Source organism: Rhinopithecus bieti, unplaced genomic scaffold (assembly GCF_001698545.2).
Source record: "Rhinopithecus bieti isolate Rb0 unplaced genomic scaffold, ASM169854v2 scaffold_7681, whole genome shotgun sequence".
Lineage (NCBI taxonomy): Eukaryota > Metazoa > Chordata > Mammalia > Primates > Cercopithecidae > Rhinopithecus > Rhinopithecus bieti.
The window spans coordinates 6,863,561-6,888,116 of record NW_016806571.1 but is presented as its reverse complement, the minus strand read 5'-3'; the positions used below and the strand labels follow the sequence as shown (position 1 = coordinate 6,888,116).

The following is a 24,556-nucleotide window of genomic DNA, read 5'->3' as shown; positions in this document are numbered from 1 at the left end:
TGGCTAGGGCATGATTAACCTAATAGGCTTAAGCTGCACTTGCTATCCACATCTGTCAGGACGCGAGCAAAACACAGGCCCGTAATCCACCGGACTGGGGGCCTTCAGAACTGTCCTGCTGCTCACTAACAGCAGAGGGTTCCAAACTTAGAACAACAACAGGACGACAGGTACCACTCCCTCTTCACATTTGGACCAAGAAAATAAAGAAAGCTGGTTCCAAGTTTAGGATATTGTACCATGGACTTCAAAGGATTCTGGCCTGAAAATTGCCTGGATGGACTAGTAAGATTGCCTTTTGTTCCTATTTCAAATATGATTCTTGGAAAATTGTGAAGGTTGTGGGTGGAAGATGACTACACGCTGAAATCATGGGGTGTACACCTTCACACAGTGACATTGTAAACAGCGTTGCAAAGAGTGGCATTCAGTTCTTGAAAAAGCCCAAAGCAATTCGGCCAGGATGTCAGGGCGGAAGTGAAAGAGGTTCCATCCCTTTGCTGGTTAAAAACTCCACCTGCTATGACGCTGGGGAGGGCCTGGCAGAGGAGCAGCCAAGTTCCAGAGGGAACCAAACCACAGCTAAAGGTCTTTGTCAGCTCATGGGAGATCCTGTTTCAGGCAAAAGGAAAGATATGGAAGGGCTGATCCCAGGAACCAAAACCTCTTCATCCCAGCTGAACAAATCACAAAGCCACATGGCTAAGGACATTCTGTTCAAGACACAGGGTTCCCATGTATCACAAGGGGCAGACTTTTCTGGAGATGAGAGTCAGGAAAGTAGTACCCAAGATACTTTCAAATGGAAAAGGACACTAAAATGTCACACATCAAGCAACCAGAGCCATTGCTACCAAACCATCCACCCTGCTCATGAGTCTGAAGGCAAAGTGGACTTCCCGGAGCCCCTGGTAAAGGCCCACCAGCACGCTTACGCCTATCTCTACTCCAGCCTCTCCAAATATGAAGCAATTCTGTGCATCATCCATCAGGCCACCCAGACCCGGGAGCTGCTGCAGCCCATGGTCAGCTTCCTGCTGCTGTGCTTTGAGGAGATCAGCCAGCTTTTGGGGGAGATCTCCAAGGATGGAGAAGTACTGCTGCAGGAAGTTAGGGAGGATCTGGCTTGGCCTTTGAAGAAAAGAGAGCCCCAGGAACAACCAGATCTCCTGCAACAGCTGCTGCAGTACACAGTCAGCAAACTGCAGGTGCTCAATGGCACGGTGGCCTCGCTCACCAACAGCTTCCTGGAGGGCTCCAGCAGCTACCTCCACTCCACTGCAACCCACTTGGAAAATAAGCTGAGCGCAAAAAAGAACGTGGATGAACGCCTCCTGGGGACTCTGGGGCAGCTACAGAGCCTGGCGAGTGGCCGTGGTGATCCTGGGGTGCAGGGTCTCCCCTTATGCTCTGAGGACAGTGGCATTGGTGCTGACAATGAGTCTGTGCAGTCGGTGGACAAGCTGGGCAAGCAAACCAGCTGGGACCTTGCACCAGAGCCTGAAGAATGGAAGTCGGTGACTTCGCCCCACACAGAAGCCAGGCAGTCCGGACACGCCTGGCAGCAAAGTCCATTCTGTATGGGTTCAGACAGACCCCAGGACTGCCTGCTCTCAGGGGCTCCTATGGCAAAGGTTCAGCCACAAGCACAGGATGAAGCAAGGAGCCCATGCCTCTCCAGTACAAGCCCTGAAAATATCACCTCCCCACCTTTGAAGCTGGGGACAAGTACCCCATGTGATTCCTTTGGGATTGGGGTCTCTGTGGAACCACATCTTTCCAAAACCTCCAGGCTGATGGACGCTCCATCTCTTAGTGACAGCGAGGACAGCAGCCCAGAGGAGGAAGATGAAATGAGCAGCATGAGTCTGTGTGTCTGGCAGGAAAAAACTCCACATTCCAGGCCACGATCTTCACCTGCTGACCGGGAAAGCCCATTTCAGGCCCGCACCAGGAGGCTTAGGAGCCTCCAGTCCCAGGAAATGATTCTGAAGATGAAGGAAGCAATCAGCAAAAGGATCAAGTTTGTCCCTGTGCCCTCCGGGCACCAGGATTGGTCTGAGGAGGAGGAGGGGAGGATAGTGGTCCCCCCAAGACCTAGCACCATCAGTGGCAGCAGGAGGGCCCCTGAGAGGGAGAGGAGGTCCCAGTCAGAGTCGTGTCTCCAGAGTCACATGGAGGACCCCACCCTTCAGGAGCTGCGAAGGGTCCAGAGGGACCTCAGTCAGAAACTGGAGGCATTTTATGCCCTGAGTGCCAAAGGGCAGGAGCAGAGCCAGGAGCAAATTCTGCAGCCCAGAGCAGCAGCCGTGTGGCCCAATGGCACCTGCAAGGTCAGTCCAAGCAACACCACCAGCAGGCTCAAGACATCCCTCACCAAGAACTTCAGTATTTTGCCTAGTCAGGACAAGAGCATCTTGCAGAAATGCAGTCCCCATCCTGAGGACGAACAGGGCAAAGCTGAGAAGCTTCCAAATGCCATCCCATCAGGAGAGGTCAGTGAGGCTGCCGAGGCCACGGACTGGAATGTCAGGGGCTGTCCCACCAAAACATCCGTCAAGAAGCTTATTGAAACTTTCAGTCCCACGGAGAGTCTGAGGACACTGGGGGACTCTAAGGACTCTGGGGCAAATCTCTGTCTCAGGAATTGCATCATGCCGCCCAGACTTCCCATGTACAGGGGGCTTGCCCCTTTGTATCCAAAGTCCCACATTTCTCCAGCATCAGGCAGAGAATCTCTCAAAACGGGCATAGGCTGGAAGCCCTTAGCACCTATCTTTCCCCCTCTGCGTAAAGCAGAAGCAGCCAAGAGTGAGGAGCTCAGCTGTGAAATGGAGGGGAACCCCGAGCACCTCCCTCCACCGCCCCTGGAAGTCCTGATGGACAAATCATTCGCTTCTCTGGAGTCCCCAGAAAGCAGCAAGTCCACAGAGAGCTCCCCCGAGGAAACCCAGGAGCCAGGGCCGAGAGAGGCTGGCCCCACCAGGAGAACGTGGGCTTCCCCAAAGCTGAGGGCCTCTGTGAGCCCCCTGGACTTGCTGCCCAGCAAGAGCACCGCCAGCCCCACCAAGCCTCGCAGCACAGGGCCAGGGAGTGGCAGGAGCAGCTGCCAGCTCAAGAAGCCAGCCCTGGACCTGAGCCGCCCACCAGCCACCAGCCAAAGCCCAGAGGTGAAGGGTGGGACTTGGAATCAGGCAGAGAAGGCCGCCAGCCTCTACAGGCAGCCCCGGAAGGCCATCGCCTGGCACCACTCCAGCCCTCCATCTGGACAAAACAGGACCTCAGAATCCAGCCTGGCCAGACCAAGGCAGAGCCGAGAGAGAAGCCCCGCGGTGAGCAGAAAGGCCTCTCCCACGAGGACACACTGGGTGCCCCAAGCAGACAAGAGGCGCCGGAGCCTGCCCTCCTCGTACAGACCTGCCCAGTCAAGCCCCTCTGCTGTGCAGACGCCCCCCAGTCCACCACTCAGCCCTGGAGCTCCCAGCCCACCCGTGAGCCCCAGGGTGCTAAGCCCTCCAACCACAAAGCAGCGAACTTCCCCACCACACCAGCCCAAGCTGCCCAGCCCTCCCCTCGAGGGTGCACCCGCTCAGTGCAAGGTCTCTGGCCCTCCAACCCAGCACCCAGAAGCAAGCCCCCCTTCTCTGATTCCCTACCCATCACCCCCAATGTCCCCTTCTCAGGGGCACAAGGAAACAAGAGACTCTGAAGACAGCCAAGCAGTCATAGCCAAAGTGTCTGGGAACACACATTCCATATTCTGCCCAGCTACCTCCTCTCTGTTTGAAGCTAAACCGCCGCTCTCAACAGCCCACCCACTGACCCCACCATCGCTGCCACCAGAAGCTGGAGGCCCTCTTGGGAACCCAGCAGGAGGCTGGAGGAACAGCTCAGGGCCTTGGCTGAGAGCAGACTCACAGCGGAGAGCAGCTCTGTGTGCCCTCAACCCTCTGCCTTTCCTCAGGAGGACAGCTTCTGACCGCCAGCCGGGTGCCCGACCGCAGCCTCCCGTCTTGAGCCCCACCAGCACCTCTTGTGAATCCCAGCTCGGCCAAAGCAGGTAAGGAGTGTCCTGGGGTCACTGCCCTTCAGCGGCTGGGAATAGAGAGGAACAGAGCGAATGGGCCTCAGCATCTTCTGGGTCCCAGTAGTTTTCAAACTGTGCTCCAAGGGAAGAGGCAGTTGGGAAAAAGAGGTGTAGGGGGCAGTTCCAGCTCCCCTACTCTCCAACCTTGAGTTACTGTGCTCTTATCTGTTACACATTCCAGCTTCCTAAGAAAGATTTTAATTGAAAAGAGGCCCTGCTGTATTAAAAAAAATCAAGTTCAAATGAGAACACCTGGACAGGAAAGGCGCACACACCGAGGCCTGTCAGGGGGTAGGGAGCAAGGGGAGGGATAGCATTAAGACAAATACCTAATGCATGCGGGGCTTAAAACCTAGATGATGGGTTGATAGGTGCAGCAAACCACCATGAAACATGTATATCTATGTAACAAACCTGCATATTCTGCACATGTATCCCAGAACTTAAAGTTAAAATATATGTATCTCTCAAAAAAATAGAATAATAAAGTTCAAAACACTCAAGTTAGTTCAACCCCACACAACCCGTGTTTTACAGCTGGGGAAGCTGAGATGAAAAGGCTTGCCCCTATGGCTGGCTCACTGGCGCCACGTCTCAAACCAGCAGCCTGGCTCCCCTTGTTTCTGGTTCCCTGCAGGAGACCAGCATCTAGTTGGGAGGTTCTCAAACTATTTGGTCCCAGGACTCCTTTAAACCCTTTAAAGTTATTAAGAGCCCAAAAGAGCCTTTGTGTGTGGAGGCTGTATCTATCAATGTTTACTGTATTGGAAGTTAAAACTGAGAAATATGTAAAATATTTTTTTAAAATATATGTTAACACAAATAATATACTCTTATAAAAAGTGTGTATTTTCTGTCTAGTTTAAAGCTTTTATTTGAGGTTCATAGGTACATGTGCAGATTTGTGATGTAGGTAAACTTGTGTCACAGGGGTTTATTGTACAGATAATTTCATCACCCAGGTACTAATACCCAAGTTATTTTTTCTGCTCCTCTCCCTCCTCCCACCCTCCACCCCTCAAGTAGGCCCCAGTGTCTACTGTTCCCCTCTTTGTGCCCATGAGTTCTCATCATTTAGCTCCTACTTATAAGAACATGCAGTATTTGGTTAGTTTGCTAAGGATAATTAATGACCTCTAGCGCCTTCCATGTTCCTGCAAAAGACATGATCTTGTTCTTGGTTATGGCTGCATAGTACTCCATGGTATATACATGTATTACATTTTCATTATCCAGTCTGTCATTGATGGGCATTTGGGTTGATTCCATGTCTTTGCTATTGTGAATAGTGCTGCAATGAACATTTACATGCACGTGTCTTTATGAAAAGAGTATCTTCTACAACAACAAAAAATTTAGGGAAAAGAATAGCACTGTCGTACATTTTTTCAAATCTTTTTAGCATCTGGTTTAATATAAAACGACTGGATTCACAGCTCTGCTTCCATTGTCAACCTGTTGGGATTTCACACCTCATGTAGACGCTGGTATCTCCACCCTACATTCACAAGAGAATGAGTGAGAAGGAGAATTGACATCTTAGTATTATGATGAAAATAGTTTTGACGTCATGGGCCCCCTATAAGTGTCTCAGGAATAACCAGGGGCCCCCAGACCACACTTTGAGAATGGCTAGTCCTGGAGGTGTGGAATATAAATATGTGGCTTCCCATATCCCCAGGGACCTGGCTCCACTTCTCCTCTAACTTCAAAAGTTTGTAGAGTGAGAACAAGAGTCTTCATGAGTGCTGAGCGCCAGAATCCAGGGGTGCGGCTGCTACCTCTCCCCCGGGCAGACTGAGTTCCAAGTGTGCCTTTCTCATCAGGGCAACAGATGTGCATGTCATTGGCCCAGCCATGCAGACAGGCCCGGACATGCAGCCGCAATGGGGCATGAGTCAAAGTGTAGCCATTGCTGGGCACTGAAAGAACTCGTAGGCTCAAGTGGTTATTTTACAGAATACACGGGGAAATGTGCCTTTACCCAAACTGGCGTAGAAACAATAACAAAAAATAATATCTGAGGTCTATTAGAGAAGAACTCTTATCAATGTGTCTTGATGTCAGATCAGACAAAGCTCAACTGACACCGGTCCTTGCTATCTTTGCATAGCCCACGATTGTGTAAATCAGCAGTTAATTTCTGCCAGAGTGATATGTGTTGCAGACTTCACAATCTGTCCAGGCACAAATGGTAATTTTTTACAAAGTACTCGGCAGTCAATTTTAAATAAAGATATTATCTCGGGAAAGTTGTGCATTATTACAGTTAAACTTCCACAGCCACTTGAAAGAAATGAAATATTGATTATTTTTGCAGGAATCTTAACATTGCTCTTTTCTTAAATCTAAAATGAGCTTCCTACAGTACAGTGGTTTTCATCTAAGAACCTCTATAAATGTTAATGTATTATTCCTCACTCCAGCCACTTATTCAGTTATTAGATTTCTAAAACTGTGCCCTTCAGGAGAAGAGCTTGAGAGAACAGGGACAATAAAATGGCATTAATTAAAAACACTAAGATTTTAAAACAGCAGGAGCAATAATAAAGTAACATAAAATTGTTCAAGAAGAAAATAATGCCCTTCTTCAGGCTTCTTCTCAGAACAGGGCAGCTAAAAGGTTGTTTTATGTCCTGAATCTCAACACTTGGGGCAGGGGTGTCGGGGAGGTAACAGTGGCTTGAAAGAGAGAGGATGTCCAGGCGCGGTGGCTCATGCATGTAATCCCAGAACTTTAGGAGGCTGAGGTGGGTAAATCACTTGAGGTCAGGAGTTCGAGACCAGCCTGGCCAACATGGTAAAACCCCATCTCTACTATAAAAATACAAAAATTAACAGGGCATGGTGACACATGCCTGTAATCCCAGCTACTCAGGAGGCTGAGACACAAGAATTGCTTGAACCTGGGGGCGGCAGTTACAGTGAGCCAAGATCGCACCATTGCACTCCAGCTTGAGTGACAGAGAGAGACTCCATCTCAAGAAAAATTTAAAAAAAGAGAGAGAGAGGAGGGTTCATAAACAGGAGGCTTCCCAAGGTCACGTGGAAGGTTATATAATGACTTGCAACCATTCCCCTGCCTCTCACGACACCACACAGCTCTAGGCCTTCCCACACTGTGAACACGTGATGGGAAAGTGCTCATTCCCCAGCACCCCCGCCCCCAGGTATAAAGTTGGCATCTGGAAGCAGAAGCGCATCTGCTGTAAGTGCGTCAGGCCTTTGCCACCCTGTGGATAGCAAGCTTTTTTTTCTGCCATCCTGCATATGGGGAAACAACACCAGGGACTAGGCATGATTTCCCCCAAGATCATGCAACAAGCCAGTGCCAGGGAGCCAGAGGCTGCTCAGAACAGACTGTTTCCCCAAGCAGGGCCATGCAGGGACACAACCACACCCATGATGTCTTGCAGCTGAGGCAGGCCTGCAAGCTGAACCAGCCTGCCCTTCCAGTCACCCCGTGCGAGGCAGGAGCCCCTTTTTAGAAAATGCATGATCTTTGTATCTCCCGATCTTGGGGCCCTGGGGATTGGGAACAGCCCTTGGAGGCTTACCCAGGAAGCTCAATGACTGAGCTGCAACTGTTATTTATGTGCCAAATCCCCCAGCGGGGGTACCAGCTTAGGTCTCCGGATTTTGGGGCACTGTGTGCATTCGAGAAGGCTCCAGACTTGCTCCCCTCAATGTGGTGCTTTCAGCCTTTGCCTGGCCTACCCAGGCATGCACGCTCTGCCGCCTTTACTCAGTCTTCTGGATCAAAAGCCCAATGGCCCCTGGGCCCTGAACTCCTGTAGGGACCTGTGATGGGGCTGGAGGCCAACACAGATGAGATTGGCTCCAAGGCACAGTGTGTTGGGTTCCTTCCTGTCCGACAACCATAGCTGTGTGCTGGTCTTAGCGCCCACCGCCACCCGTTACCCACGACTCCACCCGCCACCTCGATCGTGGATTCAGATCGCAAATACAAGACATATATTCTCCCACTTTTAGTTTGGCATCCCGAGTAAGCCTAACCTCACAGAGCCGAGCATGTTGCCCCCACAATAAAGCTCACAGATCAGGCAAGAATGTGCTGTCGCAGGCAGAGAGAAGCTTTCTTACCTGTGCATGTGCAGAACTAGGGTCCTGTCCTGGCCCTGAGGCAACTGACTGAGAGCTCTGGCCAAGGCCTCATAGTCCCTGTAATAGGATGGCATGGTGCCTAGAGTCCTTTCCTAGTGCGACTTCCTATTCATTCAACAATGCAGCTCCATAGTGTCACTACCCACCTCTGGGGCACTTAACGCTATTAATACAATAGTACACGAAGGGTCTTCCATGCTTCACCCAGTATTGACACCTATGAGTGCCTGATGAGCTGCATACTATTATTACTTCCTTTTTTTCTTTTAGACGGAGTTTCACTCTTGTTGCCCAGGAGGCTGGAGTGCTGTGGCACAATCTCGGCTCACTGCAACCTCCGCCTCCTGGGTTCAAGCGATTCTCCTATCTCAGCCTCCTGAGTAGCTGGGATTACAGGCATCTGCCACTATGCCCGGCTAATTTTTGGTATTTTTAGTAGAGATGTGGTTTCACCATGTTAGCCAGGCTGGTCTCAAACTCCTGACCCCAGGTGATCCACCCTCCTCAGCCTCCCAAAGTTCTGGGATTACAGGCATGAGCCACCATGCCCAGCCTATTACTTCCATTTTATACGGAAGGAAACAAAGACTCAGAGGGGTGTACTAATAAGCTGGAGAGTCAGGACTTGAACCCAGGCAGCTAGCCTCTAATCCTCACTCTGGGGAGCCTCAGGCTGTCCTGCCAGCAGACAGCCAGTGTGGCTTCCTGGGCAGGTCCCCTGCTAGCAGAAGCTTGCTCCATGCTCAGGGCCACCCTCCACTCTGCACTCCTAAGGCATGCCAAATCCCACTCAGTCTCCTGTGGGGGTCCCCTCCCCATGCAAAGTTCCTCTTAGCTGTGTCACTCCGCAGCTGGGAAGCTCTGTTCCAGCCAAATGCGGGGCCTGGGCTGGGCCAAGCTGTTTGCATTTTTCTCTATTCAGGAAAAGGGTGGCAGCTGCGCGAAGCCGGTTTTTTTCCTTGTTGTCTTTAATTCAACTGGCTAAGCCTGGCCCTTATTAAACAAGAAGTGCTTTAAAAACAAAAACAAAATTAAGGCCCAGCTCCCAGAGCTTCTGAGGGAGTTGCTTTGTTCAGAGCAGCAGGATCCAGGGCTTCAGGGGAAAGAACAGGACTCAGCCTGTCACCCCAGCTCCTGCAGTGCCCACCCCTGCAGGCACACGGCAAGGGCGGCACCAGCCTGGCAAGCCTGGGTACAGAGGGCAGAGGCCTGGCCCCCAGGGTGAACAGGCACAATTGTGGGAGAGGGCTGGGGAGGGACAGAAAGGGAGAATGGAGGACAGGGGTGGGGCAGGAAGGAGCAGCAGAGGAGGAGCGTCTGACCTGCACTTGTCCTTTCTCTCGGCAGCAGCAGCGAGGAGAGCCCTAAGAAGGACACAGAGCCGGGGAGCAGCCCCTGTTCCCCAGAACTGCAGGGCAGCAGCAGGCGTGCATCTCCCCCAGAGTTCTGTGTGCTGGGCCACGGGCTGCAACCAGAGCCTCGCGCCGGCCACATCCAGGACAAATGCCAGCCAGAGGCGCAGCCCCAGCAAGAGGAGGTGTCCTGACAGGCTGACGAGGGGGCCACACTCACGCAGTCACCCCAGAAGGCCAAGCGTGACAGCCAAGTGTCCAGCCTGACCCAGAGATGGTGGGCAAACCAAACTCCTACTGAGGTGTCCTGGAAAGGCCTGGAAGGTGCACTGCCCAGCGGGTCTGCTGAATTTTAAACAAACGCCCTTTTCAGTCCCAGATCCTGCTCTGCCTTGGGGTTCAAAGGTTAACCAGAACTTTAGACCCCACAATGACAGTATTTAATCCTTCAAGCGCTGGCCTTAATTTTGGGGTGGGGTGGGGAGTGGAGAATGTATTTGTTGCATGCTTGATAGGGTTTTAACTGGGTTCGTTCCTTCAGATCACTGAAGCCTCCCAATGGTGAATAAAGCAGATAGCATTCTCCAGTTTTGCGCACGTGAAAACCGAAGGTGTGGGGAGAGGCCCCCTCAAGTGTTTTGCTCAAGGTCATACAGCTAAGAGAATAGAGCAAAATTTTGCACAGATGAGTCTGGTGCTAGAATCTCTCTGCTCTTTTTATTACATTCCATTGCCCACAAGTATTGCGTCACTCCACCTGCCTAAAGCCGACATGGGTGCGCAAATGGTCGGAAAGCTTCTTTGTTGTAAGGTTAAGTCGTGGCACAGCATTGGAGCCCCTATTGAGAGCTTTGTTTAGAAGCGCGTGGCTCCCAAAACAAGAAAGCTGAGTGAGCTGGGATTAAAACACACAGCCCCACCTGTCTTCTGTCCTCTCCTCCTTCCCAAGCTCAGTTTCAATGCTTTAAACCTAAAGCTGACAGCTCACAATACCAGCCACGCTGCCTCTCGGCCTAAGCGTGTAGCAAACGCTCTCACTGCCCTACACATTACATGCTTCTCGACTGAGTAGGGTAAACCAAGCCTCCCAAACAAGGCAGCCCATTCTCTACATGCCGTGGGCGCTGGAGCGCAGAAGATAGCGTGGGTAAGGCATACGCACTCACACGCCGATCTCCCCTCGGAGGCTTCTTGGCCAACTTTATTCCCAGGTCATCTTGCAAGAACTTCTGCTGGAGTTGAAATCAAAGTGAAAAACAGTTGTTCATGCCAAAAACCTGCTTCTGCCAATGAACTAGATATTTGCTGCAGATCTTGGAATGTTTCCATTGGAGGCTGTGGTGTACGTTCTGTTTAGAAAAGATTCTGCAGTAACTGAGAGATTCAATGCCGGCTCAATGGGTTGGCAAAAGACAAGAATTCTTACCCACAGGGGTACAGCTAAGGGACGATCCTCCAGAGGATTTTTAAAGTTTGGGGAAATTACAGACCTCAAACCCATTCTTGCTGAGATTGTGGGCTCAAAAACTTGTGAAACTGTGTCCCTAGGGACTCCAGCTACCTCCCCCGAGAGAGGCTATGACTGAGTAAACGAATCCCACCTCGATTTGTCCAGTTATTATTCAAAGGCACCCAAAGAACAGCTGATTAAACTACCAAGAGGGGCCACAACCCACCCCTCTGCTGGAAATACACACACAGCTCTGCTCACGTTTGCTCCTGTTGTCGCCCTCAGAGAAGTGCTCAGGCAGTGCCCAGGCCAGCGATTCTAGAGCCAAGCCACACCCACTGCTGGGTGGACACTTAGGAGCTCCCTGGGCTGCAGGCAATGAGGGAAGTCCAGCCACCCAGGCAGGGCTGGGGCCGAGATAAGCACATGAGAATGGACCAGGCTCAGGAAACTTGCCCGACAGATATCTGGGCATTCTCCCTAAATGGTTGGGCAGACCATTGGGTGACCAGGGGGAGAGCCTTAGGAAAGCTGGGCACTGAGCTGAGTGAGGAGACACACAGTGTGGGCAGCCTTCGAGGTTAGCACACAGGTAAGTGGCTTCAGGTAGGACTGTTCAGAAAGTGGGCCCTGCCTTGAGCTAGGATTTAGGGGCAGGATTGCTGGAGGTCTGAGGAAACAAAGCTGTTCCTCAGCTGCAGGGAGACTGGAATGGGACACAGTGGGTGAACCTGGGATACCATGAGGGGGTGTAACCACAGGAATTAGAAACATTTTAGTTACTGGAACCAGGATATGAAGTGGAGCCAGACCAGCTGTGAGGGGAAGCAAGGCTGAGTCTTCAGCCCAGGCCTCCTTCCAGAAAGGGCCTCTTCTTAAAAGTCCAGGGGCTGGGTAGAAAGTGGAAAGGGTGGCCAAGTGCCCCCTGCGGTGGCAGCAAGGAGCCAGGCAGCGTATTCCACCACTGAAGGGGTCAGTGTCATGGAGAACACACAGGAAGGGTCCCGAATGAACAACTGTGCTTTCCGTGAGCACCCATGGCAGGAATCTACACTTTTTCTTCATCGAGTTAGAAACCAAGGACTGTCAGGGATACAGAGGAGGAGGAACCCACCACAGATCCATCTAAGGGGTGCATGTCATACCCATCTTCTTACTCGGGCCAGCTCCACCCTGGAGGAGCACAGCTTTCATCCTCCCGACCATGGAGGCCCCAGAGCTGTGGAGAGGGAGATACTGAGCCCAGCCCTTTACCCAACACTTTAATGACACTGTAAACAGCTCCACCCCAGGGGAAAAAAAACACAATTTTCTGCTTCCATCAAAAGGATTCATAGAGAAAAGAAAAGAAAACATCATATTCTGGCAGAACAGTGATAGTTTTTTGCAAGTATAAGCACAATCTTCAAGATGAAATACAACCTCCCTCCGCGGCTGGGGTCTGAGCTGCCGTTTACTCTAAGCAGTATTTATCTTCCTTCCTCACATCGTATGCCCAGTTCAGAGCCTAAAATAATCCATGTTGAAAGGAAATACAGGGCACACAGACCAAGGAGACTTTTCTTTCATTGTGAAGGGCCTAGGATTGACAAGACTTGCCTCATAAACCTTATGATATGAATGAAAGGGATTTTGAGAAATATGTTCTTTTTCTGAAATAAACCAGTGTTTTGCATGTATCAGAGGAGCCGCTGCAGTGAATTATAAGTGCTGACGTGTTTGTCAATTGATCATCTGGTTGACGGCTTACAGGCTGCTAAAGCACCCACTCTCTTTCAAAGGAAGTCTTTTCAAAGGTAATATATTTTTAAGTAGCCCCACATCAAACATTCAGTTGAACTACCATAAAGTACACGTGTTCTGAGCCTGTATTAACAGAACATGTTATACTGCAGTATCGTCTACTCCCCGTGCCTACCTGAGGTTTAAATAAAGCTCCATCAATCCATCCAGACGTTTTTATGAAATGTAATTAAAAATGCATCGCACAAGAAGAGGAGCAAACAGTTAATTCACTCAGAACTCTAATTCAACTTTATGGAGGACCCTAGACACTGCAGGCTTGATTGCACTCCTGGACTTCAGAAAGTAACTTTGTGAATAGTCCGTGGGCTCTGCGTCAGGTGGCTCTAGGATTCCACTGACCTAGTCACCCGCTTCTGAACGCTGTCATTCCAGACACCCTTGAAGTCTAGCACAGGAGGCAGCAATCGGTTTTGGCTGCAGTGATAGCACTGGCGGGGCTCAGTTAATGGCCATAGATAAAGCTGACTGGCCTAAACTGGAGGAAAAAGAAAAAGAGGAGGAAGAGAGCAGGAGGAGAAAGAAACAAGGGGTATGGTTACTGGGCCACTCATTCTCAGGAACCGGAGAGTATCATGCTCCTGAGGGTTGGACTTAGAAACACCAGAGCCCGAGTCGTGACACCTCCGTTCCCTGGCTCTGTGACCTGGCATCTCTGGGCCCGTGTCTTCATCTGCAAAGCAGTGATAATGTCAGCCTACTTATCCCACCATCTGTACGACAGGGGCAAACGTGTCTTTTCTAAGGCATCTTTTTGAGCCATCTTGGGGAACGGAACTCATAAACCTGGCCATTTGGTCTTTAATGTTCGTCTCTGCTGCCTCCGCACTTTAAGATCCCGATTAAGAAAAGAAGCCAGTATCATTTCCCCCTCATTCCTGAGCTGCGTTTTGATCTTTGGAGAAACTTAAAAACAGCTGTCAAACTCAGCAAGCATTGACTTCCTTCTTTGAAGGTTTTCATGTCTTTCAAAGTGAAGAGAAAAGACTTTACAACGTTTGCTTGCAATCGCAAGTACATATGTCAAATACACCAGATGGAAAAAAACAAATTAAGCCTCTGAATCTCTCGTCTTTCCCATGTTGAGTCATGAGGCTGTCAGTCAGATGGCCAGCAATTACTCTGAACACTGCTAAACAGCAGGCTTTGCATGCAGTGTGGGATGAGGCTCCAGTTAATAACAATCCTACCTTTCTTTGTATGTAACGCTCTGCTTTTTCAAAATGCGATTACTACATTGTTTCATTAAATCTTTAGGGGAAAAAAGACTGTATGAGATGGACAAAGCAAATGTTTTTTCAATACCTTTTACACATGAGAAAAATATTTAACTCCAAAGACACATTGCCAGTGAGGGCAGAGCAGGCCTCTTACCCCGGCCAGCCTTCCTCCTAATACCTGGAAAGCAGGATCTAGATTATTCCAGAGAGGCAGTACTGGAAGGAGACAGCATACCTTTCTATGGAAGAAATTCTCCATTTTCTCCAACATTTACAAATAGGAAATTATTTTTCTTTTTAAAGATACAGGGTCTCACTCAGTGTCACCCAGGCTGGAGTGAAGTGACACAATCATAGCTCACTGTAGTTCACTGCAGCCTCGAACTCGTAAGCTCAGTCTTCTCATTAGCTGGGACTAGAGGCATGCACCACCATGCCCAGTTATGTTTTTTTTATTTTTTGTAGAGATGGGGTCTTGCTCTGTTGCCCAGGCTGGTCTCAAACTCCCAGACTCAAGCAATCCTCCCACCTCAGCCTCTCAAAGTGCTGGGATTACAGGTGTGAGCTGCCACACCTAGCCCAGGAAATTACTTTTCATATCTAACCAAAGTTCAGCTGAAATTCTAGCCATTCCTCAAACTAGCTTGGATGAAAACTCAAAACAAGGTCTCCAAGAGTTTTTAAATTCCCTCTGAGAACCTCGACCACTCCCATCATTTTCCAGCCACACACACAAACACACACACACAAACTGCTGCTAGCATTAAGAAAAAAAGAAAAGTATCTTCCAAAAATCTTTGCTTCTCATTGCCATGAACCCTGAAGTGGGCTTCCAGATGAAAACTGGCAGGAGCAGATGTGGCCTCCTTCTGGAGACGGCTCTTTATTGCCAGGGCCCCACAGCAGTAAAAACCAGTGGATGAGACAGAAAAGAATATAGACCCTGGGAAACAAATTGCCTTCATGAAAATTATTTATCTAGCAATTTTTTTTCCCTCCTTTGGAAAGGGACAGGATTGGCTATGTTTACAAAACCTGGTGACATTTTAAAGCGATTGTTTAGTTAACGGCTTCTGACATCAGCTGCAGAAGTGCCGGATCACTTTAAGGATGTAAAAATTCTCAAGGAGAACCCAAGGTGATGCTAATAACAGCTGTCAACCCACAGAGAGGTAATTATAAAGATGTGATTAAAACAAAGCCAAGCCTTCAAATGTTATAGCCAGCTTCACTGAAACACCAGGGGACGGGATATGGCGAAACCAGCACGCCCCCTGAATAAACCCCAGTAATGATAAGGACCAAACCTGAGCCCCCAAGAGGTCCCTGACTCAGAAACACCCACCAGGGAGCACCCGTGCGCACAGTGATGCCGCCATGCTGTCTGGAACCCAGCTGGGAGCAGGCAGTTAGGACGCTGCTTCCCAGGCTGCCTGATCTTCAGAATCAGCTGCTTGATAATTTGCAGATTCCCAGGCCTTCCCCGCAGTAACAGATCTACAGCTGAGACTGAATCTGAGTTTTTAAAAAGCACTTGTTCCTGTCTCTCCCGGTCTCCTCCCTCAAGCACTTCTTTTCATCAACCACGTTTGGTAAAGACTGATTGAGGGATGCTGACCCTCAGGTGTGGGCTAGCCTGGGAACCTCATAACCACTGAAAGCTTTGAGATTGTGACAGGTTCTCAACCTTGAGAGTGAGCAATCAAGGCTCTGATTCAGTAGGTCTGGAGTACAACCCAGGGATCTGTACTTTAACAATCACTGTGGGTAATACTGTAACAAGCCACAGTCCACACTTGGTGCCTACAGCAACCCCAGGTCAACAGCATCCCCAGGCCAACAGCTTCCAATCAGGGCATACCTGAAGTCTTCCCTTTTTCCACTATGAAGCTGCAGCAGTCCTCTGCTTGCATATGAGCCTCTGCCAAAACTCAGGTCATCATGGCAGACTCCCTTGCTAAAGCAAGCTCTGAATAGACTACACTTTTCTCATGTAGTCTTCATTTGTGCCCGCAGATCCTATCCCCACCAGAGGCCAAGTGTTCACAGAATGTCCTAATGATCAGAGCTGACCAAGCAGAGCCTCTGCCCTGAAGCTTTTGGGAGCAAAACTCTGGGACCAGACTAACTCCAGAAATCCATGGGGCTTCAGTGGGTTCTTTCAAAGGGCTCAAACTGACCCAAGGGAAGGTAAATGTCTTAAAGCCATAAAGCATCCTGGAACAGAAAGTCAGGGGCTTGGGAGTCAAGCAGGCCTGGACACATACCCAAGTTTCAGCCACTTTCTTGCTGTCTTAGGGCCTGACCCCGCGAAGTGTGGTCCCTGCCAGACTCACAGGACGGACATCACCTGGGAATTGAACAATGCAGACTCTCAGGCTCCACCCAGACCTGCTGAAACAATCTGCGCTTTACCAAAATTCCCAGGTGATTCCTGTGTACTAGCTGAGGTTGTTCATTAAGCATCGCTGAGGCTCAGTTTCCTCATCAGGAAATGAAAGAAATAATATCTTCCTTATAAGATGTCAAGAATGGCAGACCTGGAACACTGCAGAATTTAATGAGGAGGTTGGCTCTTCCTCTCGGCTTCCCTTTCTGGGCCCCCATCTGCCTCCCTCCATTACAAGGAGAACAGAAGACTTAACGGTCATTTCCCCCTTTCTTTCCCTAATGGCAGAACTAAGTTATAATAAAAGGAAAATGCTTCAGGCAAGAAAGCGCTCTGCTTTCCTGCAAATCATCCCCCCTCCAGTCTCAAGAGTCAGAAGAGTGGAACGGAGGGAACGGCCGCGAGGAGAGAAGAGCTTCTGGGTTTTCTTCTCTGTGGGGAGGGATGGTTGTGAAGGCGTTTGGAGAAAGGGGAAGATAGCTGGAGAAATGACAGGCCTCAAACAGAATAGCTCCCTGTTTTCGTGGCCTTATAAGTACTTACAAGTACCTTATAAGAATGTTCTTATTCATCTTCAGTACAGCCAGGTGAAGGTGAGCACCGATATCATCCACACACGAGATTGATATGGAAAGATCAGAGAGGTTGACAGATGGGCCCCAAGCCGTACGCCAGCAGGCCACAGGCCTGACTCCGGAGCCTGGACTCAGTCTCTGCCGTCAACCCCAGAATACTCTAGGGCTGTGAGGTAAGGGGAGCTGACAGGCCAGGAGCCCACAGGGCCTAAGCCATGGCTAGTTTCCTTTTTTATCGGATTTTTTATTGTGCTTTTTGAATTCACCCAGCCATTAGAATCACCTGGAGTTAAAAGAAAAAAATACAGCTGCCTAGGCCTCACCTCAGACCAAGTGAATCAAAATCCCTGTGGGGTGGGGGTAGACCTCAGTATTTTTTAAGTCTTGCCAGATTATTCTGAAGCGCAATGAGAGGGGAGAAACATTTACTAACTCAGAAGGTAGGAGATAATAAAGAGAGGAGAAAACAGAATGAGAGATTTTGTTCCTGGACCAAACTGAGGGTTGGGCTGCTATTTCTCGTGGCCCAATAACGAGATACAGATGAACCAGGGAGGAAGAGAGTTTATTTCCGTAATTGGTTACAGGGAGAAGGCCTGGAAAATATCGCCAGAACAACTCAAATTACAAAGTTTTCCAGAGCTTACATACCTTCTAAGCTACATGTCTGTGTGTAAGTGTGCATTCAACTAAAGACATAAGTGATTAACTTCTTTTAATCTTTAGCTAAGATCTAAGTCCTAAAGCGCTTCCTCTGGAGCCTCAATAAATTTACTTAATCTAAATGGGTCCAGGTGCTGGGGTGATTACCCTTATCTTGTCTCCTGCTAAATCATGGAGGTTGGGGAGTTCCTTCAGACCCCGAATAAACTTGTTTGTGAGGCCTGGGGAGTTTCTTCAGACCCCTAGTAAAACTTGTTTAATCCTAAACGGGTCCCACTAAGAATTCCTCATTATCTCATCATGCTTCAAGGCCCAGGAAAGGCCTAGGCAAAACTCTTGGTGGGCTTTTGTTACAGTCCAGCCTTTGTATAAGGGCACCAGCTCTCTCAGCTTTTCATGTTTAACTTAACCATTCGGTCCGTATTGAAACGGTTGTTATGGAGGTCTGCACTAGTGAGACCTGGCCTGCCATAATGGGACCAATAGGAAAAGTTTCCTAAAATCTCAGAAAATTCTACCTGATGTAAAAGGGAGTCCTGGCAGTTACAGCTCTCAGACAAGTCTTCAGTCTGAGTCTCACTCTAAACCGAGTACACCCATTTTTCTAAGAAAGAAAACGAGTTTTAAAATTATTTCTCTTCTCTTTTCCCGATTTCCCCTTGTTCCCCACTTCCTACTTAGCTCTTTAGAAATGCAACTGTAACCTTTTACCTCTTTCACCAGACTCTCCCTACAGGGCAGTTTCATCTAACTGTGTACTTAGAAGCTCCAGAGCGGAACTTGCACCCACCGGGAAACTGCCTGGAGACACAACAGTCAATTAATAACCCAAAGTATGCCCACTACAAAACTCCCTCCCACCTAAAGAGCTTCAGCCACCTTTACAACCTTGTTCTGCCCACAAAGATGCCAACTCGACCACCCGTTACATAAGTCATCAAAGTGAGTATGTGGACTCCCCACCTGCCTGCTTCCTCTCCTGCATGCCATTCGTGCCAGCACCCCACCCCCCGCTTTAAAAGTGACCGCTTTCTGCTCCAAAAACGACTCAGTACCCTTCAAGGCAGCTTCTTCCCCTAAACTAGTTTTGGAATAAAAAGTCAGTTTCTTTATACCAGGCCTCCCTTTTGTTCATTGGAGTCTGCAAGCAGTGAGTGACTGAACCTGCATTTTTTGTTACATGGAGAGAGAGACAGAGAGGGAGAGAATCTTCCATCATTAGAGGCTGTATTCCCACCCCCAAGAGCATTTCATGTAAGTGGAGTTCCTGGCCGCACACAAAGCCAAGCAAAGGATGTGTGGGCTCAGCTCCAGCCCCAGCTCTCAGGACAATCTTCATTTCCCATGACAGGCCATCCCATTAGATTCCCATAGGTATTCCCAACAGGCCCAGGGCCAGGTTACCAACATGCTGTCTTCCCTTCGTTTTCAAAGTAATGAGGTAAGGAAGTCTTTGGAGATGGAAATTTCCCAAGGTACACCGGAGCCACCCAGTGCCTCCCAGCAGCGTCACGCCACAGGTGTGATTAATAAAACCTGAACTAATGAGGGAAAAGAACAGTGCAAAGATGTAGTCTGCACTTTTCCAGTGTTTTCAGCTGTTTTCAACGCCTCCACCCCTGAGAGTGGGTGGAGGCCCCTGGGATGGGAAACTTCCTGTGTGAGAACAGACATGGAAGGCAGGAAGGCAGGACAGTGCTGCTGAGCTTCATTTCTGCTGTCAAAATCCCTGCCAGACTCCATATCCCTGCACTCCTAGGGATCTAAAAAATCCTGAAATGTTCTCATACATTCTAGGATAAAAGCAGAAAATGCAAGTCTCCTCACCTAACCAAAAACATTTGCTCAGATGACAGGCAAACGCAATTCATTAAATTGTGCAACACTTAAAACATTTACTGTCAGCCTCTTGGGCATTTTTGGAGGGCTGCCTGTCTAGCAGACCTTTAACCTGGTTCAGTCAGAATCAACAAAGAGCTAGATGGTCGCAGGGAAGCCCTTGCTGGGGTCACAATCAGGTGAGAAGCAGCTCACTGGACTAGAATTACCTAAAGTCACTCTTAAGCCGCCTATGACAAGCCCAAGGCTCGGGATGACTTGCATGCCCAACCTCACCCCAGGGCTTAAGGAGGAGCCGGCCTAACTATACCTGCCACACAGGCAAGATGGGAAAGTGGCTTCCTCAGCCTGGCAGGGTCTGGAAATACATAAGGGAGTAGATTCGGGGCTTTCCAGAGCCAGACTCCCCAGGAGAGGCTCAGAACAGCGATGTGGAATGGATGTTAGGTCTAGGGGGCAGGTGACAGTGGAAAGAGGTTCTACTGGGGGAGGACAGGGGAGGCGGGTGTCTGCCAGAAAACTTGCTGGCATGATGAGGCTGGGCCCTCAGGGCCTTGGTCGTCTGCATCTGCCCCAGCACATGGCTACAGGCTGGGTTCCCCTGCGAGAGCTGGGATGCTGCCCCTTCAGCCTTGTCTTACCAGGCCTGCCTTGCCTATGCATTTGAGGTCATGGCCTTAGCTGTAATTCTTTCTGGTCACACAGTTGTTAACCTGACACTGGCCCCAGCCAAGGCAGAGTCACTCCTACCTAATGTGTCCAGAGCCTGAGCCCCAGACTTCCCTCTCCAACTGCCAGGACCCCATTTCACTGGCTGCTCCCCCAGGGGCCAACACCTTCCCTGCTTCCACAAGTCCTGGCCTGTGCTGTGCCCACACGCCCCTCCAGGCTTCTGATGTGGCCCACAATCGCAGCCTGTGCAGTTTCGGAGACTCGGCAGCATCTGCATACCTGCAGCACCTTACGCTCTGCATGCATCTCCATTTAGGGTGTTTCGATGGCAAAGTATTGTCTAGTCCTCTTCAGAACTAGCCAGAACTCCAACTTCTAGAGAAGGCTTTTAGTGATGCAAATCTCAAATTCCCCTTGTCTTTTGATAAGCTTCGCAGATCCCATCAGAAGGTTCCCACAGGACCAACAGACGCGCGCTGCAGCTTTTGCAGGGCAGAAGCACGATGTCCCAGAACACATTTGTTACACTCACCTCCAATCAGGCCCAAAAAATTGACTGGATTCCATGACCACCTCGGGCTGCGGGTTTCGGGAGGGCTTGCCCAGCAACTCACAGATGGACAACTATCGTCTCCAGCGGGCTGCAGCTTGCAGAGCTGTGCTACCCTTTTTCTTCCTAACTCTTAACATTGTCTGCAACTGGTTTTGCTGCTGTCACATTTCATTTTGTTCATCACAAACCCAGTTACTGGAAAATTCTCTGTGATTAAAAAAAGTACAAGATAATAAAACCTTAGGAAAATAAGTAATTCTTTTATTTCTACTTCAAAATAAACCATGTACATCTGGAACTCTAAAGGGGAAAGTAACCAGAATATTCCATCACAAAAATAAGATAAAAAATAATAATTGCCCATTTCAGATCCATCTTTAATCCAGCTGAAAAGGGTATGAGCTGCCAGTTGTCTTGCTGTCAGGGGCCACCCCTCTGTTAGTGGCCTTGTGGCTGCCTCCCAAGGACTCTGAGTCTAAGAGTTCCTGGAGCGTCTTGAGGACATGCTTTGGCCGGCTGGCGGCGAAGTCCAGTAGGCGGGGGCCCATGTGCTCCTGGAGGCTCCTGGACAGCCGGCTCACCACCCCGCGGATGTTCCCGCTGGGTCCAGGCAGGGTGCCATTCCTGGTGGTGGTGTTCAGGAAGTGCCAGAGGATGGGAAGGACATGCCGCTCTACAGCTTGAGGCTTCTGGGGGTAAACTGAGGCCACCAGCACTGTCAGGCAGAAAAGGAGAGTCACTTGAGCCAGGCACTCTCTCCCTCTCCCACTTCCCTCTCTTGGGACACCAACTTTGTCCCCCAAAGGGCTGGCAACCCAGCAGGTGCAGTACCTAAGGATCATGACACATTTAGGGGCCTACGAAAATGTCGGAAACATACAAGATGAACCTGGAACATCTTGTGATGCCAGGAAGTAAGAATGTGCTTAAAAAATGATGAGACATGTTGAAAATAACATTAGTAGAAAATATATGAATATATCCAATTGATTTATATCTGTGCTTACACCAACCAGTCAGAAACTATAATTTTTAAAAGTTTTATGGAGAAAGGGGCACGCAAAGGCAGAAATATGCAGAATCTCTGACAATCATAATGGTTCCTCCAGCCCAGGGAACAGGAAAGAGGTAGGGACACCTGGTTACAATTCTGTCCCCATCAGCTGTGTCAGCCTGAGGAAGCCACCTGACCTTTCTGAGCCTTTTCCAAACCCATAAAGTAAGGATAAAAATGCTGAACCAACCTCTCAAGTCTGTTAGAAATTCGATAATAAATATACATAAAGTGCCTACCTGTAGGCAGGCAGGTGACAAATAGTAACTATAGTAATACTGCATTTATCCACATCACCACCTATGGAAGTCCACACAAATACAGAGAAAAACTACTGGAGAGGGAAATCCAGACCCTCTCGCATGAAGCATGCTGGCAGACGAGACAGCTGGGAGGGGAGAAGCCTAGCACAGCCTCCCGGGTGCCCGGATGCCAAACCTCAGGACAAGACCAGCAGCAGAGGCATGAACGTGCTTGTGAACCAGCAAGCTCTACACAGACCATTCCAGTGATGAGCCCCCAAATCTGGTATCCCAAGGCCCCCAACCCTCTCTTTTTTTTTTTTTTTTTTTTTTGAGATGGAGTCTCGCTCTGTCGCCCAGGCTGGAGTGCAGTGGCCGCATCTCAGCTCACTGCAAGCTCCGCCTCCCGGGTTCACGCCATTCTCCTGCCTCAGCCTCCTGAGTAGCTGGGACTACAGGCACCCGCCACCTCGCCCGGCTAGTTTTTTGTATTTTTTTAGTAGAGACGGGGTTTCACCGTGTTAGCCAGGATGGTCTCGATCTCCTGACCTCGTGATCCGCCCGTCTCGGCCTCCCAAAGTGCTGGGATTACAGGCTTGAGCCACCGTGCCCAGCCCCCCAACCCTCTCTAAACCCCAGAAAACCCAGAAGCCAGCTCAATCTGCCAACAAGCTCTTCATCATCTGAGTAAATGCCAGGGCTGTGGCCATATCAAAACCACACCAAGGGCTCTCTTGGGTCCCCAGAAGGGCTGCTCGGGCCTTCAGCTGTGGCCGCATTACCCTAAGAGCATTAGCACTAACGAAGCTGGCTTTGCGATTCCCATGCTCTGCCCGTCATCCTGCCGAAGGATAAGTGCTGGAGCAGGCAAACACCACCAACAGCAGTGTTTTATGGATTTTGTGGGCCGGGAATTCTGTGGAAAACAGTTTCCATGTCCTGGAAACTGCCTGAGCCCAGGGCTCAGAGCTTCACATCACAGCTGCATTTCATGCTCACAGCACCCCCGAGAGGCAGGATGCTTGTCCGTTTTCCAGAGGAGGAAAGCAAGACTCAAATCAAGGCAAAGGGCAAAGCAGAGGACAGAGGCCAAATCTGCCTGGACTCCAAAGTCCACACTCTTTCTACCTCACGCTGTCCCCAAATTTCTAGGGATTCCATTATTTCAGAGGCTGACCTGGAGCTTTATTTTTTGCTTTATTTATTTATTGAGACAGTGTCTTGCTCTGTCACCCAGGCTGGAGTAGAGTGGCACAATCATGGTTCACTGCAGCCTTAACCTCCTGAGCTCAAGTGATTCTCCTGCCTCAGCCTCCCCAACAGCTGGGACCACAGGCATGCACCTCCACGCTCAGTTAATTTTTTTTTTTTACTTTTTTGTAGAGATGGGGGTCTCATTATGTTAACCAGGCTGGTCTTGAACTCCTGGTCTCAAACAATCTGCCCATCTTGACCTCCCAAAGTGCTGGGATTATAGGTGTGAGCCACCATGTTTTATTTTTCATGACACTGCAATTTGTCCTTCCTTCACCAGGACCACATCATCTAATCCCCTAGGATATCTTCCCCTGAGAGCCCCACAGGGCCCTCTGATTTCAAAGCCAGCCTGGAATAATGAGGAACCAGGGAAGATGCCCTGGGCCGCCCTCTGGTGAGCCTGACACTCTCTTGGTGACATTTCTCAAGGAATCTTGGCTTTGAGGCAGCACCCTCGGGGCTCTTACAGGGAACTTCCAAGGGTCACAGTTCCCTCAGAGGTGAAGGTGGTCCTGATAACTGCAAGGGCAGGACTGTACCCTGTGGGTCACCCCAGCATTCCCCAGGAAAAGATCCTGGAGGAAAGGGCTTGGACGAGCTTTATAAAGTGGAGTGAAGAGGTACACTGGTTGGAAAGAGTTGAGAGTTCTGTTCCCTGTGCTTGAAACAGGCTGCGTGGGAAGAAAACAGGTGACAGGAAAGCAGTCCCTGTCAGCCCCAGGGTGGGAGATGAGGGGAACCTAGAAGGGGGACAGTGAGAGGGAACCACAAGAAAATGAATGACCCTGAGTAGCTACCTGCACTGAATAACAGTAACTCAAAGGTGTCCTCAATCCCCATGGAATCTCACCTGCAAAAATAGGTGAGAACACAGAGATTTGTATGCCCATGTTTGTACCAACCTTTTTCACAATTGCCAAAAGGCAGAAGCAGCCAAGTGTCCATTGAGGAATGGATAAACAAAATGTGGTATGTACATTTAATGGAATGTTATTCAGCCTTCAAAAGGAAAGGAATTCTGGCCAAAGTGCTGTGGCTCAGGACTATAATCCCAGCACTTTGGGGGGCCTAGGTGGGTGGATCACTTGAGGTCAAGAGTTCAAGACCAGCCTGGCCAACATGGCAAAACCCTGTCTCTACTAAAAATACAAAAATTAGGCCGGGCATGGTGGCTCACACCTGTAATCCCAGCACTTTGGGAGGCCGAGGCGGGTGGATCACGAGGTCAGGAGTTCAAGACCAGCCTGGCCAACATGGAGAAACCCCATCTCTACT

At 49.7% G+C, this 24,556-nt stretch overlaps 2 protein-coding genes across 4 annotated transcripts in view; one reads left to right on the top strand and one right to left on the bottom strand.

The window, feature by feature from the left end:
* The first annotated feature begins 371 nt into the window (after positions 1-371).
* On the top strand, positions 372-20,892 carry PCARE (photoreceptor cilium actin regulator). 2 transcript variants are annotated; one of them, XR_001886541.1, is made up of 5 exons: positions 372-4,060; positions 9,560-9,888; positions 17,010-17,174; positions 18,388-18,606; positions 20,605-20,892. XR_001886541.1 is itself a non-coding variant. In XM_017877025.1 (2 exons), exons 1-2 carry the CDS (start codon positions 372-374, stop codon positions 9,756-9,758), a joined length of 3,888 nt encoding a protein of 1,295 aa, XP_017732514.1. In that variant the 3' UTR covers positions 9,759-12,060. The 2 variants fall into 2 exon arrangements, 1 of the variants encoding a protein (XP_017732514.1); XM_017877025.1 differs by lacking the exons at positions 17,010-17,174; positions 18,388-18,606; positions 20,605-20,892 and having other exon boundaries at positions 9,560-12,060.
* Positions 20,893-20,968: 76 nt separating this feature from the next.
* Positions 20,969-24,556, bottom strand: part of TOGARAM2 (TOG array regulator of axonemal microtubules 2) — a 54,882-nt gene continuing 51,294 nt past the window's right edge. For both annotated transcript variants that reach the window (XR_001886540.1, XM_017877023.1), the window contains exon 19: positions 20,969-21,443. Coding sequence is in view for 1 of the 2 variants with exons in the window: in XM_017877023.1 (XP_017732512.1) it covers positions 21,106-21,443 (338 nt within the window). In the remaining variant the exon portion in view is untranslated. The remainder of the gene's footprint in view (positions 21,444-24,556) is intronic.